The sequence below is a fragment of the Priapulus caudatus genome, unplaced genomic scaffold (genome assembly GCF_000485595.1).
Source record: "Priapulus caudatus unplaced genomic scaffold, Priapulus_caudatus-5.0.1 Scaffold2428, whole genome shotgun sequence".
Lineage (NCBI taxonomy): Eukaryota > Metazoa > Priapulida > Priapulimorpha > Priapulimorphida > Priapulidae > Priapulus > Priapulus caudatus.
Window position 1 is genome coordinate 15,904 of NW_014579489.1, and position 16,047 is coordinate 31,950.

General features: G+C 44.7%; 2 protein-coding genes and 1 long non-coding RNA gene across 3 annotated transcripts; 2 read left to right on the plus strand and 1 right to left on the minus strand.

Annotated features, from left to right (window-relative positions):
• Positions 1 to 222: 222 nt before the first annotated feature.
• On the plus strand, positions 223 to 1,028 carry LOC106818680 (the record flags this gene model as incomplete). Its single annotated transcript, XM_014823362.1, is given in 1 exon segment — positions 223 to 1,028. A coding segment is annotated over 1 exon segment (509 nt), but the record flags the coding sequence as incomplete, so codon positions are not given.
• Positions 1,029 to 2,202: 1,174 nt separating this feature from the next.
• Positions 2,203 to 4,928, minus strand: LOC106818677 (estrogen sulfotransferase-like). The gene is made up of 5 exons (XM_014823361.1): positions 4,857 to 4,928; positions 4,042 to 4,189; positions 3,586 to 3,680; positions 3,154 to 3,331; positions 2,203 to 2,225 (listed from the first exon to the last, which is right to left on the minus strand). The coding sequence occupies exons 1-5, from the start codon at positions 4,926 to 4,928 to the stop codon at positions 2,203 to 2,205; spliced, it is 516 nt and encodes a 171-aa protein (XP_014678847.1).
• A 5,816-nt stretch (positions 4,929 to 10,744) lies between these two features.
• On the plus strand, positions 10,745 to 11,845 carry LOC106818678. Its single transcript, XR_001395276.1, has 3 exons — positions 10,745 to 10,843; positions 11,294 to 11,441; positions 11,790 to 11,845. It is a non-coding gene; the product is annotated as an uncharacterized LOC106818678 (long non-coding RNA).
• Positions 11,846 to 16,047: the final 4,202 nt, after the last annotated feature.

The following is a 16,047-nucleotide window of genomic DNA, read 5'->3' on the forward strand; positions in this document are numbered from 1 at the left end:
CAAAATGCTTCTTTACTCATGATCATCAAAACTATGCTCGCTTGATCCCCCTGTACATTTCAACGATGCAGGAAACTGAGAAGAAATATCCAGACCTATGGGCACAATTCATGAAGGGAAACTTCTGTGTCACGAAAGGTGTGTCTGGGTTCACCTCAATAGCCCCAGACCATGGGATTGAGCAGGAAAACCGCAGACTAAAAGTGATTAGTGAAATCGTAGGAATAACCCAAAACGAGAAGGCGCTTGATAAGTTCTTCCTGGTAGCCCCAGAGCTGTCGAACATACTTCACGAGTTTGCAACAGAATGCGGCATTGACAACGATGACAAAAGAACACAGCACCATGAAATCACAGGCGGGAAGCTAACCAGAATGACGAGAAATGCTGGTAAACTGACGAAAGTATTCCGTGAACATGGAGACCCATTCATGTCAACTGAAGATGAGGACGAAATTTACAACATGCTTACCAAGGAAGTTATGACTGCGAAAGTATCGAAAGACATTATTGAACGTGATGAGATTGGACAACACATGTTCGAAGAATTCGTCACAGAACGCCTGACAGAGGGACGCCTTCCGGTGTGGGCCAAAATGAAGAGAAGAAAGATCGGGACATACAAAAGGGCAAATGCAGCGATGGAAGTGACAGAGGGCAGAAAGGTGGTGACTAATGCATGTAATAGTTTATGTGTCCAAGATATGGACACGTCACCACAGCTAGAATAGACCCAAGAAGATCTTGCTAAGAACCATGAAGTGGACACAGCCTCAAAGATCGAAGACACCCAAGAAGATGGTTCACCAGTTGAAACAGCGATGGATGTTGTCTTTGAGAACCAAGAGGCAGAAGAATCACATATGATACACATCCCAGACGGAGCAACAGAGATGCCAACTGGAAGCGATGACACAGCATCAACATGTAAAGTGATCATTATAGATGGTATGGCTCTCGTAAACGCAATTCGGAAGACCGAGCAAATTAAGACATGCAACGACTTTGCACAAGCATTTATTGACCAGCTAAGCAACATGGCAGGTAATTACGATGAGGTGATATTGGTATTTGACAGGTACATTAACACCTCATTCAAAGAGCAAATGAGAAGAAAGAGAACGAAAGGAAAGTCAACATATTACCATGTCAAGGACAATACGTTAATCCAGAATATTTCTCTGAATAACTTCCTCTCAAATATAAACACCAATGCAGAACTTATAGCCTACCTAGCTACGAAGAGTGTAGATCACAGCAACAGTACAATGAACCGATTAAAGAAATTCCTTGTCACATAAGGGATGGAAACTAAGGGCATCATATCTGTTCCGAGCACCCTTGCCACACACAGTCAAGAAGAGGCGGACACCTTGCTCCTGCTGCATGTCCTTTCAATAGACAAACATGCAGAGGTTGTCATTGCATCTCCAGACACTGATGTCTTACTGCTGATGGTCCAAATGTATCCAAGCTTACCAAGTGCTATAAGCTTTCTTACCTGGAAGGGAAACATGAAAAAAAGCATTGCGATTAGACCAGTGTATAAAAAGTTAGGACAACTACGTGCGTCTGCTATAATAGGATTCCATGCTCTAACCGGAACGGACATGTCTGGGCGGTTTGCTGGAAGAACGAAAGAGTGGTGCTTCAAAACATTCATGACGTGTGATGACGACATACTTGATGCCTTGGGATCCTTAGGCCACCAAGATCTAACTCAGCAGGTAAGCGATCAGTTGGAACGATTTGTCTGCCTGCTATATAGATCTGAAGTACACACCAAATTCAACGAGCTTCGTTGGTTCTTGTATTCGAATCGCGCAGCTGAGGGAGAGAGTCTTCCTCTAACGGCTGGCTCGTTGACACTCCATATTCAACGGGCACATTACATAGCAATGATTTGGCGAAAAGCTGGAGAAAGCCATCCACGCCTCCCGTCTCCTGTCGATTATGGGTGGAAGTTTGATGCGACTGGGAGCCATTACGCGCCAGTGAGATGTATAAATCCTCCAGCTCCCGCAGCAGTGATAAACTTAGTAAAGTGTGGATGCAAACGTAGATGCACGGGAAGATGTAGCTGTCGGAATAACAATATCCCATGCACAGAAGTATGCGGATGCGTGGGCTTCAGCTGCACGAACCAAGCTAACTCAGAACTAGTAGTAATAGACATGGATGAGGATGAATAAAGATCAATGCTCATATAGATGTATTCCTATAACCTAAATAAAGAGTTTGTCTATTCAAATTAATTATGTTAACACAATAATGGGGTGTCTTTTCTTTCTTCTGCATTTCAAATACACAAGTCCACATAATTGTGCACGCATAGCTATTCAACATGCTGATAGAAACATATTTTACTTCGTCTGGTAACATTTTTGCTCGTATGTGGCAGCCATCTTGTTTCTACTTTACTTTTCGGACCTATAGATGGCAGAATTGGATTCCCTATGCATTAAGATGTATGAATAGACACCCCATTCGTGTTTTTATCGTAACTGGTTGCAAAGATATGACATAATGTATATTTCAACACTTCGATTTTCAGACCGATAGGGGTTTCGAAAAAATTGCCACCCACATTTTTTTTTATCTAGTACATATTCTAATGCAGAATCAAGTGATAATTCACTTTTAACAAGCATTTGACACGAAATTTACATAAGGGCATACACTATATATTTGGAAAGCGTGCAAAGAATAGACAAAAAATAAAAATTTTAATAAAAATTGCACACAAAATGAAGTGCACAGATAATGCACAATCAGAAGAATTGCATCTTAATGCGATTTTGTTCTTGTTTTTGGGCGACGATCTGAGAAATGCGTGGCTTTGTTTTGGCAAGGGATACCCTCATAACATTTTCGCATGCAAGCCTGCTCCTTTTCTTTGTTTTGATGTCCACCAGTTTTGAAAACGGATGCTCACAAATACAAAATATATATAAAACAATTTTTTGTACAAAATTGTAATGCGTTTCGGAGAACCTCTGCCGAACCCCTGAGACTGGCTCACCCAACCCCTGGGGTTCGCTCGAACCCAGGTTAAGAACTACTGGCCTAACAGCAGACTACATTGCCCACATACGTCTAGTTATCCTTATATGTAGCGAGTGTACGGTAAAAGAAGATGGCGGTAAGATATACCTTTTCGCATGAATGGTGTCGCATCCTGCGTTCTGCCTGCTTTCATACTAGTGTAGTTAACCGTGTTGTTCCTCTTCATGCTGCTAAATGTCGTAGCTTCGACTATCTTGTCAATCTTCTCCTCGCTCAAATTCTTGCCAAGGAAGTTTGCGACACGTCTGATTTCGCCTTTTAGATCCTAAAACCAGGAGAGAGTTACATTCTGTACGTCTACGACGTGTTGTCATCGTATTTTACTTTCCTTGTTTTCCCTAGCCGAGTTTATGCAATAGACAATAATAATTGTCACGTCTGTAGTTTGGTTTAATAAATCCGAACGAGTACTTTAGTTTGAACCACAGTTGAATGTTTGCGTTACAGTTACTCTGCGAACTGCAATCAGAATCAGAATCTAGCATGCACACAATCTGAGATATTTCAGATACGAATTACCTTTTTCATGTCTTCGTATTTCACGAAAAGCATGTTTTTCCAGTGCCTGCGTTCCCAGAAATCTACTTGATGCGCCCAATATTCACCGTAATCACCTGTTAAAGGTTTATATCCTTGTTATCATGGTATTACCAGGAGAATATAAAAGGAATAATTACTAATTACTTATTATCATTTATTCTTGATACATATATATGTATATATATATTCTTTTCTTTCTTTTTTTGTTTAAATATGTATATGACGTGTGTGTAGTTTTTCACGCACGCACGCACGCACGCCTGCACTGTAGGCAAGTAAATGTTTTACTACGAAGAAACACTGGAAGCTAACGATACAAAGCGTGTATACATTGTGATCATGACCTCGTATAACATGAGCATTAATGAATAACAAACACAACAACAACAACAACAACAACAACAACAACAACAACAACAACAACATGATGCGTACATTTTCCCTGCATATAGTACTTGTAAAACTCAGGAAAGGTGCTGTTAGCGAAGTCGTTGTGAACTCCGAACATCGAGAAGTCAAATCCCTTGAGGAAGTGATAGAAGGAAACTGCCGTATCTTTAGGATTCCTGCTAACGTATACAATCTGCAACATAAATGACATCGTTACTACAATTCGCCATCTTAAATACGTCTACTAACATGTTTTGAATCGTACACAGTTAACTGATTACATTATCAGATTATATGTTTGTCAACAACCTTATATCAGCCAAAGTATCGTGATGAAAGTAAGCAATTCTTTGGTCCAGTTCATATCTGCCGATCGGATCCTATTACTATTCACATCAGTGTTAACAATGTAAGTCGCATATTAGCAGGGAAAAATATTATATGCGGTTGTAATATATGAAATCATAACTTTTTATGCTCGACTGCTCGCGCTTATTGGTGACGCTTAATGAGACGTAATGATAGGAACATTCATGTGTTTTGCATGTGATAAGGCGATCGCGGGTCACCGGTCCCAGACGATAGTCAGGCGTTCTCAATTGAAATTTTAATTATAATATACTCTTTTTGGAGTTTTGTTGCCTTCTACGATGTTGGGTTTGGAAGAAGTTGAAAATTCAGATGTGTTTTGAAGAGCCTTGGCGCATGTCCCCTCGCCTCCCAGTCGGGGACACTTCTGTCGCAATTGTTCTTTCAGTCCTTAACGATCATCTGCCATATTTTTACGTACGAGATGGGGCCACTCCACGTCATATCGGGCCCGATGGATAAGTCTCATCCGAGCTGCCCTTGCCTGCCACCTTGGCGAATCCGCGAGGTCCGCGGTCCCCATTCGAGGACGAGCCAGTAGCTCGATTGCCTGTCCCATCCATGTTGCTACCTGTAGACATATCATTCATCATCACTAGGGTCTACTGCGTCGAACGTAGTGGAGCGAGGATAATACGGCGTGTGTTTCTGTTGAAACGAAGCTGTACGTTCTGGGTTGTGCGGCATGGCGTTACGCACGCAGTCGCGAATGAGACCTTGCAATACAGACAATATCGCTTGCAAGGCATTAATTTGCTCTACTAATTATTTTGAACATTAAGTGGCATCACATCGATAAATCGTTGAAATTCCATTGGATAACGTCGCAGGTACTATGAAACAAGTGCGCGCCTGAGGCGGGCCACGTTATTAGCCGTTTACAGCGCCGACGCATGCGCAGGTGCCGCTTTGCGATACTCGGACAACTACTTTTTTCAATGGTTTATTCCGAGGTGTGGGGCAATGTTGTTACGTTTGTGTTTTAATACAAATTGAAATTGTTGGACAGTTCTCAAGAAAGGCTTTTGTCTTTCCACTTCCGCCACGTATTGGCCCGCCGAGTAAGATTGCAAAAGCAGTCAGTGCGCATTGCTTCCTAATATATTAACATACTAGACTGGCTTACTCGGTTCTGCTGCCTTCTAGTGAGGCAGCTTAGTAGGTGGCCGATACCGATCAACCGAATCGTTCAAACATCGTCGAAAAAGCCTGTGAAAATCGCGTTAACACTTCTTGCAATACTATTTGTATTGCTCTTTCATTTTAAAGACAGGATACACGCGATCCCCAACTACAACTTGGCGAGCCGCATCTTGACATTTCAAAAAACGGCCGCGGCTCAATTTTCGTTAAAAAATAAGCATATACTCTCGGCGTTAATAATGGGGCTTTGTACGAGGGCGCTTTGAAAACCCCTTGACTGACAGACGTCATGCGGGTTTCACTATTTTATACAACAGAGGGCGGGGTGATTGCCCATGAGGTCTGCGACCGTCCTTTCTTGGCCACCCACTCTCATCGGATGTCAAAATCGGCCACCATAAACAATTGTACAAACATTAGCAATTATTTCCGTTTTCAGCGAAGATATAGAGACTGAAAATTTGCAGACTGGCGCAGGTGTAATTACGTTTCTTTCATATTAAAACAAGACACACAAGCTTCCAATTATAAGTACAGCGGGCCATAGTTAATTCAAGCATGGCCGCATCACATTTTAGCTCTGATACTTCAGAATGATCAATGACATAGACTAACATATACAAAACAAACATGCAGTGAAATGTTGAATTTACCGGTTTTTCTCAGTAATATAACATAACACAATGCCAACTGCAATCGCCGCAGTGTGGAGAGAGAGATAATTCAAGACATCAAGTGTAGTATACAGCTACACAAGAACATGACATGGCAAGCTAAATACATCACTATTTTTCAAGTTAAACAAAATGTCTCCAGACTGCATTGTCCACAAGTCTGTCGCGCAGATTGTCACTACAGTGCGGTAACATGTACCGCCCACAAACACAATATATACTTGTATGTACAGTATAGTATCTTATGTGCGTTGGCGTTTCTCGCGGCGTATAGATATCTGTTATGGTGCGCTCGTGCGGTGGCTCGCGCGGCGTATATAGCTATCTGTTATGTAGTGCGTGCTCGGCGCGCGCGTATTATAGACTATCTGTTATTTGCGTGCGTGCGTTTCTCGCGGCGTGATAGGGTAGCCTGTTATGTGAGTGCGTGCGTCGCGCGCGTATATTGCATCTGTTATTTGCGTCGTCGCGTTCCTCGCGGGCTATAGGTACCTGTTATGTGAAGTGCGTGGCTCGCGGCGCGTATATTCCTATCTGTTTATCTTGCGTGCGTCGTTCGCGCGGTGGTATAGGTACCTGTTATAGTGAGTGAAAGTGCTTCGCGGCGCGTTATATTGCTATCTGTTATTTGCGTGCGTGCGTTCTCGCGGAGCGTATAGGTACCTGTCTATGTGAGTGCGTGCTCGCGCGCGGTACTATAGCTATCTGTATACATGTGCGTGCGTGCGTGCTCGCGGCGTATATGGTACGCTGTTAATGGTGAGGGCTGTGCTCGGCGTCGTATATTGCTATCTGTTTATTTAAGCCTTGCGGTGCTTCTGCGCGGGCGTATAGGTAACCTGTTATGTGAGTGCCGTCGCTCGCCGCGCGTATATAGCTATCTGTGTGATGTGCGTCAGTGGCGTTCTCGCGGGCGTATAGGTACCTGTTATGTGCGGTGCGTTTCTCGCGCGCGTATATAGCTATCTGCTTATTTTGCGTGCGTGCGTTCTCGTGGGCGATATAGGTAACCTGTTATGTGAGTGCTGCTCTGCGCGCGTATATAGCTATCTGTTATGTGCGTGCGTTCTCTGCGGGCGTATAGCTACCTGCTTATGCGCGGTCGTGCGTGCGTGCTCGCCCGCGTATAGGAGCCTTATGCTACCTGTGCGTGCCCTTTTCTCTCGCGGGCGTATAGGTACCTGTTATGTGCGTGCGTGCTCGCGTGGTATATAGCTTCTGTTATGTGACGCGCGTTTTCGCAGGCCGTATAGGTACCTGTTATGTGCGTGCGTGCTCGCCACGCGTATATAATAGCTTCTGTTCATGTGCGTGCGTTTACTCGGCGGGTCGTATAGGTATCTGTTATGGGCTGCGTGCGTGCGTTCTCGCCGGGCGTATAGGTAACCTGTTTATCGGTGCGCTGCGTGCTCGCGCGCGTAATTAGCTACTCTGTTATGTGCCGGTGTGCGTTCTCGCGGCGTTAGGTAACCTGTTATGTGGCGTGCGTGACGGCGCGCGATATATAGCTATTTCTGTTATGTTCGTTGCGTTCTCGCGGGCGTATAGTACCTGTTATGTGCGTGCGTGCTTCGCGCGCGTAGATAGCTAATCTGTTTACTGTGCGTGAAACTGCGTTCTCGCGGGCGTATACCGTACCTGTTATGTGCGTTGCGTGCGTTCTGGCGGATGCCGTACAGCTATCTGTTATGTGCTGTGCGTTCTCGCGGGCGTACTCAGCTATCTGTTTTACTGCGCGTTGTCGTGCGTTGCTTCGCACGCGTATATAGCTTGCTGTTCATGTGCGTGCGTTTCTCCGCGGCCGGCGCCTATAGGTACCTGTTCATGTGCGTTGTTGTTCTGCGCCGTTATATAGCTATTTGTTATGTGCGTGCGTGCGTCTCGCGGGCGTAGCGTAGTAGGTAGCCTGTATGTGCGGTGTGCGTGCTCGCGCGCGTATATAGCTATCTGTTATCCGTGACGTGGCGTGCGTTCTCGCGGGCGTATAAGGTAACCTTGTTATGTGCCAGTGCGTCGCTCAGCCGCGCCGTATATAGCTTCTGTTATGTGCCGTGCGTGCGTCTCGGCGGGCGTATAGCTACTCTGTTTATAGTGCGTGCGTTGCCGTGCTCGCGCGCGTGAGTCATTGAACTGCTTGTGTACAACGTCGCGTGTTGAGCTGACGAACGGCACGTTGAAAAATGCGGCTTTAGAACTCCACGATAAAATGCGTGTTTTTCCATCATTTCCAAAGCGCGTGTTGGATACGGCACGTGTCGACTTGGCCGGACTGGGTATTAACCTGCGCCAGTCGCAAATTTTTCAGCGTCTATATATCTTCCGTGAACGGAAATATTGCTAAGTTTGTAATTTTTATGGCGGCCATTTTTAAATCAAGATGGTTAGGCCGAAAACGCCCTTTGATCACATGGCATCACGTTGTTGTATGAAATAGCTAACCAAATTACGTCTGTCAGTCAATATCAAGACTGCTTACGAAAGATTAATTAACCGAGATATAGGCGTATTTTATAAGAAATGACGGCGGGCATTGTTTTGAATTCAAGGATGGCGCCAGTTGTAGGGTGGGATCGCTGAGTCCTGTCTTCAAATGCAAAGAGCATACAAAAGTATGCGCAAGTTACCAAATTTTCATACTTTTTTCACATTTTGAACGATTTTTTTCTATCTACTGACTATTCTGTTAAAAACAAGTTTGTTCGGATAGATCTTTTTATATGTGTGTGTGGTGTGTGTGTGTGTGTGTGTGTGTGTGTGTGCCGCGTGAGGGTGTGAGGGTGTGTGTGTGCTCGTCGTGTGTGCGCTTTGCGGGTGCGCGGACAAAAACCTGTCCGTTGTATTCTGTGCGTGAATGCCGGCGTGTGGTGCGCGTGCGCCCGTTTTGGTTATGTTTAGTAAGGTAGTATATATATATGATCACATTTCAGGACATGAGTGACTTAGCCTTACTAAGGAATTCACCCGTCCAACAACTGTAGCGCACATTTCGAAGTAGGGACGGGGACATAGCACATCGTCGTCACGGCATTTTCAGCTCGTGCGTACTCGGCCATGTAACGTTCCATGTACGCAGGACAAGAAAGCTGTTTTTATAAACACGGAGAATAAACTAGGTAGCGGCAACTCTATCATCCCTGAATTGTCTCTGACATCTATGCAGCACAAATACAGTATCAAATGTGGAGCAAAATCCTTCGGTAACCGGTCTGCAGAGCCGTCACGTAACTTGTGTGTTATAACGCCGAGCAGGGCGAATCAACTCTGAGCGCCCTCCTCTGCCGCTTACTTATGCTGAGAGGGTCTATGCCCCCGGGGGTACTGCCGGAACGTACCCTGGGTACGGTCCGCGGTATACCAGAACGTACCCTGGTACTATCTAATATGCCGGACTGTACCTCGCCTACTCCACTAACGAGTCTAGGGAGTCGCCTAGCTACGCCTACGCCTAACCCTAACCCGAACCCGAACCCTATCCCTAACCCTAATCCTAACCCTAACCATATCAAATACTGACCAAGGTACGTTCCGGTATACCGGACCGTACCCAGGGTACGTTCAGGCAGTACCCTGGGGGACATAGACCCTATGAGCCTTACGCATGCATAACGTCCACTCATGCATTACTTATGCATTACGTCACGCGAAATAGGTTACTGCGTCATAAACAGCTAATGGCTCATTGTCACATCTCCGAACCTGTTTTACCCGGGCAGCGGAATTATACCGAGCAACAAGGCACGCTAGCCTGGCTACTGGTTACGCTAAGCCGTGACATCATGAAACCGGTCTATACAAGGGGCAGCCTTGGTGGCCTATGGGGGCCGGCCTATAAGAGGGAGAGAGCAGAAGATTCGAGAGAGTCGGGTGTGGCACTGGCTAGTCGACCCGCACTAGCTTATACGTTGCAACATATGTATTCAAATCAGGACGTCTATATCATGTATAATATACACAACCTCTTCGACCATCACTGTTTACGATCACTGACCGACGAATAGAGTAACGACGAGATACCAGGGCTACATTTGGTGCCGTTTGACCAAAAGAACTGCGTATTCCTTTGCTTACCTATATGAAATAACCTATGGGGGCCGGCCAATAAGAAATGTAGCCCTGGTATCTCGTCGTTACTCTATTCGTCGGTCAGTGTCGACTAGCCAGTGCCACACCCGACTTTTTCGAATCTTCTGCTCTCTCCTTCTTATAGGCCGGCCCCCATAGGCCACCAAGGCCGCCCCTTGTATAGACCGGTTCCATGATGTCACGGCTTAGCATAACCCACCAATAAGCATTAGCAAATCAGCCAATTAGCCAATCAGCCAATCAGCGCAATCAGCCAATTAGCATAATCAGTAGCCAGGCTAGCGTGCCTTGTTGCTCGGTATAATTCCGCTGCCCGGGTAAACCAGGTTCGGAGATGTGACAATGAGCCATTAGCTGTTTATGACGTAATGCATAAGTAATGCACGAGTTGACGTTATGCATAAGTAAGCGACAGAGGAAGGCGCTCAGTGTTGATTCGCCTGCTCGGCGTTATAACACACAAGTTAATTGACGGCTCTGCAGACCGGTAACCGAGACCATCGCCAAGGCTCTTCAAAAGACATCTGAATTTTCAACTTCTTCCAACCGAAATCGTAGAAAGGACCAAAACTCCAAAAGTATATTATAATTAAAATTTCATTGAAGAGTGATATCGTTGGACGGTGACCCGATCGTTTATCAATGAAAACACATGAATGTTCCTATCATTACGTCATCATTACATCATCATGACGTCATCATTACGTCATCATGAAAGTTTCTATCATTACGTCACCAATGATCTGATCAGTCGAGTGTCAAATGTTAGCATTTCATATATTACAACATATATTCCCCATGCTAAATTATGCACGTATAGTTGACACTGATGTGATAGGATAGGATGATGGGAGATATGATACTGGACAAAAGAATTGCTTACTTTCATCACGATACTTTGGTTGATATAAGGTTGTTGACTAACATATAATCTGATAATGTAATCAGTTAACTGTGTACGATTCAAAACATGTTAGTAGACGTATTTAAGATGGCGAATTGTAGTAACGATGTCATTTATGTTGCAGATTGTATACGTTAGCAGGAACCCTAAAGATACGGCAGTTTCCTTCTATCACTTCTACAAGGGATTTGACTTATCGCCATTCGGAATTCACAACGACTTCGCTAACAGCACCTTTCCTGAGTTTTACAAGTACTATATGCAAGGAAAATGTACGCACCATGTTGTTGTTGTTGTTGTTATTCATTAATCCTCCTGTTACACGAGGTCATGGTCACAATGTATACACGCTTTGTATCGTTAGCTTCCAGTGTTTCCTCATAGTAAAAAAATTACTTGCATACAGTGCACGCGTGCGTGCGTGCGCGTGTGTGTGTCTGCCTGCGTGAAAAACTACACACACGTCATATACATATTTAAACAAATAAAGAAAGAAAAGAATATATATATATATATACATAACATATATATCAAGAATAAATGATTATAAGTAGTTAGTAATTATTCCTTTTATATTCTCCTGGTAATACCATGATAACAAGGATATGAACTTTTAACAGGTAATTACGGTGAATATTGGCAGCATCAAGTAGATTTCTGGGAACGCAGGCACTGGGAAAACGTACTTTTCGGGAAATACGAAGACATGAAAAAGGTAATTCGTATCTGAAATATCTCAGATTGTGTGCGTGCTAGATTCTGATTCTGATTGCAGTTCGTAGAGTAACTGTAACGCGAACATTTAACTGCGGTTCAAACTAATGTACTCTGTCGGGTTTATTAATAGCAAACTACAGACGTGACAATTATTATTGTCTATTGTGTAATACTGAGTTCCTTCTACTCGTGTGTTACCCGTGATCGTTAGGGTCTGCGTATGTTATTAGAGATGCCGCTGCTTACATCGTACATAAATTAGTCAACAATCAAGTTACGTGTTTGGACCATTTGCACCACGTACCAACTTGCACGACGTATCCAAGTATAATTGCATAAACTTGGCTAGGGAAAACAAGGAAAGTAAAATACGATGCCAACACGTCGTAGACGTACATAATGTAACTCTCTCCTGGTTTTTCACCAGATGATAGATTCTAAATGGCCAAGATCAGAGCGGTTCGCATATACTTCCCTTGGGTTCAAGAACTTCTTGAGCGTAGCGATGATAGATGACAAGATTATCGTGCGTTACTGCTTACGACATTCTTACGCTCTAGCCATTCAAGCCAGGATACGACGTACCGTACGGGCGGCTTAACTATCACTAGATATGACACATGGCAGTCGGCACGCACGCCGTGGAGGGGGGTGGGGGGGGCGAGGGTCTGCGGGACATCTATTCATCGCCGAAAAAGGTGACTCTTTACTCTCCGAACCTGTTGTTCCACATCGATCAGTAAAGAAGATAACTACTAGACGTGGTTGAGGCAATTGATGATCTGTCTGGTGAGTCATGTTCTTTACCCTATCGTCTCCGCCAGTGTGTTTCGCGGTGAGCCCGCTCCATGCGTGGTCGGCGAGGTCTCCGAAACGCCATCTTTAAATTTTGTACAAAAACATGGTTATAGTATATTCATTTTTGTATTTTTTTTGCGAGCATTGCTTTTTCGAACTGCGTGCGACATCAAACGAAGAAAAGCGAGCAGGCTTGTTGTGACAACATGACAGTGAAAATGCCAAAAAGCGCGAAAAGTCCAATAAGCAAGAGCCACTCAGGTTCTCGATCGTCGGCCAAAACAGAAGCCAAACGGATAGTTAAGATGCAATTCGCTGATTGCCGCATTACGTGTGCACTTCATTTTGTGTGCCTATTTTTATTTAGAATATTTTATTTTTTGTTATTTCTTTGCACGCTTTTCCGATATTAGCTTGTAATGTATCGACCTGCATATGTTTTATTTTAGGGATTAATTGAAACATTGATAAAATGTGCGATTTTGTTTTTGTCAAATCTTGCGGGGCTTCGGCCGACCTGCTGAGCGGTGGGTTTCCGCCCTCCCTAGGTGTCGGCGCTCTAAAAACTTAAGAATCACTGGCCGTTAGGGGCGGGCAGATCTATAGCATGCAAATCAGTCCTGCTTCCTGTTTTGTTTTTCTCTTTTTCCTCCTCTTTCTTTCGGTCTCTCCCCCTCTACCCTCTCACCCACTCTCTCTCCCTCCCCCTCTCTCTCTACCTCTCTTTTTTGGTCCCCTTCTTTATCTCTGCCTCTCTTTCTCTCTTTCTCTGTCCCCTCTGTCTGTCTTCTGGCTCTCGCGTCGCTCTGCTTGATGGTCCCGTCGCTCTCGCTGTCTCTCTTCTCCCGCTCTCTCTCTCTCTCTCTCTCTCTCTCTCTATTTCCTTGAAACGTAGCTGCTACTTGTTGTTGCTGCTGCTGCTGTTGTTGTTGTTGTTGTTGTTGCTGTTGTTGCTAACCACGTCTATGTGTTGTCCTGTAGGTGTCGCCGGTGACTGGAAGAACTACTTCACTGTAGAGATGAGCGACAACATGGATGCTGTTACTCAGCAGAAGTTCGCAGACTCGGGGCTTCAGCACGAATATGAGTGAAGCTCTAACATAGGAGTAAACTATCGTTATACGTGTCCTTATAACGACGAGTATTTATTAATTACTGCTAATTAATTAAATAATCCTTTTTTCTGTGAACTCTGTAATGACGTAGATATAGAATTATTTAACCTAGTATAGAATTTAACGACACGGGTCATTAAACGTAAGGAGACCACGTCATATGTTATTTTAGTAACAGCCAAGGCAACAAGCAAAGGACACCAGGTCCTGCTCTCACCAGCCGCACACGCCGCACGCGTGTCGCGCGTGTGACACAACAAAGGAGAAAGAGAAAGTAATCACTTACACAAGGCGACACTATGATATTTTAGTACCTATAGAAGGACATCACACCTTGATGTCACATGCCGACTGATAAAGAAACATGAATCGAACTGCCGCTATTCCCAAGGACTTCTAGAAGCTCCAGCCATCATCGGTAAAATTAGGCAAGCAAATGTTGAATTTCTCGTGTTTTGGAGTGTCATACTCTTTCTATATTATCTTACTCCTGATCTATGTACTGTATGTGTTTATTATGTTGATGTTGTTCATTAAAGAATAAAGTTACCGTAGCAATTCAATGGTTATAGCATTAATTATACTGTCTGTACAATTGCACACGTATCTGTTGTACAAACGAACCTGGTCAGACTATACGATCACACGTGCCTATTACGTAGAACACACGAGCTTCCCTATTAGTCCAGTTGCCAAAATGTTGACCCTGCAATGTTAATTACTTTGAACTTCTTTTTTCATGAAATGTGTTCTATATAGTTAGGAGAGACCCTCCGATTTAGCTTGCGTTGCTACTGTGCAGTCGTTTTGAGATTCTTGGAATTCAGATGGCCGCGCGTCGATTTGCATTTTTGGTCTAATTTACAATTTGTTGCATCTCGATGCACCTAGAGGTGTCATGCAATCCTCTTTTTAGGGGTTTTCGGGGCAGGCGAGTCATTTCTGGGGGAAGTTTATTATTTAGCATAATGGGGTCAAGGTCAGGTCAAAACAAAGGTCAACGGTCAACATTAAGACACTCTTATGTAAATCAACGAGAAAATAGCAACAGCCTTAAACCGTACACAAATAAAACGTAGTTGTCACCATCCCTCTGTGACTCCTCATCCTCATTACTCCTCAATCCGCTCATCATCATTGTCATTGTCGTATCTTACACTAGCTCCTCTTCAATTGTCTTCGGTGTCATCTGATTTTTCGTGAATCTGACTAAAACAGCGATCCCTCCCCTCGCACTTGCAATAGTCTGTGCCACTGAAAAGGCCTGGTACCGGGTTGCAGCTGCAACCGCTTCCCCGCTGCATGCCTTGCTTCTGCGCTGCATGCTGCAGACTCACTACTATCAGGAGCGCTTTGGTGTAGAGCAACGTGGCGCTGTTGAGTGGTCGGTGTGATGGTGGAGCCTCTTTGATACCTCCATCAAAAGTTGGTAATATGTAGAGCTTGCTTCAGGTGGGTCACGTTTGGTTTGCTGCCTTCCACACGTAGCATCTGAGCGTGAGTTCGGAGCACATGCAGCTGCAGCGGTGACGTTCAGTCGCGGTAGCAGTTTTCTTCAGTTTGTGCAGTGGTTCTTATTGCTTGCGGTAGAGGCGAGTACGTGGCATCATTCATTTGTACAACTTTTCTTGTCCGTAGAGAGGGAAGAAGAAGCTGCTCTGCTGTCGCTTTGAGTTGATGCATGGGTCGCGCAAGCTCTCAAGCACTTGATTAGACCTGGTTTTATCATTCTCCAGGAGCTTTTGGTGCTGCTGTTTTTCTTTTCCAAAGGGGTACGACACCGTATCCGCAGCCTTGACAGCGCATGGCACCGAGAGTGGATGCATTTCTGGGGCTAACGCTCACAGTTTTGATTGTATCCAGGGGCATCACCATCACATTTCCATCATGATCTTGGCAAAATGACCGCATCCTTGTGTCCAGTACAGGATGACGCAAGACGTCTGTGTCATCACTGAGGATGCGGATTGTCTGGGCCATTCTTCTGCTGCCGCCTTCACGCATGTAGCTGCAGAGAGTGAGGTCTGCCCTCAGCATTGATGACCGACACAGTCCGCTTGTGACAGCCTCGGATAGTTGTGAGGATGGAGCAGTAGCCGCTATGGATGTTGTTGTGAGCAGTACTCTTGTTCGTTGGCATTGTGAGAATAGGCTTGTCGGCATGGAAGGGTGTGTTTGGGGTCAGCCGCCACTTCTTGGTCTCTCGCTCTTTCATTGCCCTCATTCCTTTGCGTAGGCGCTTTTTGGT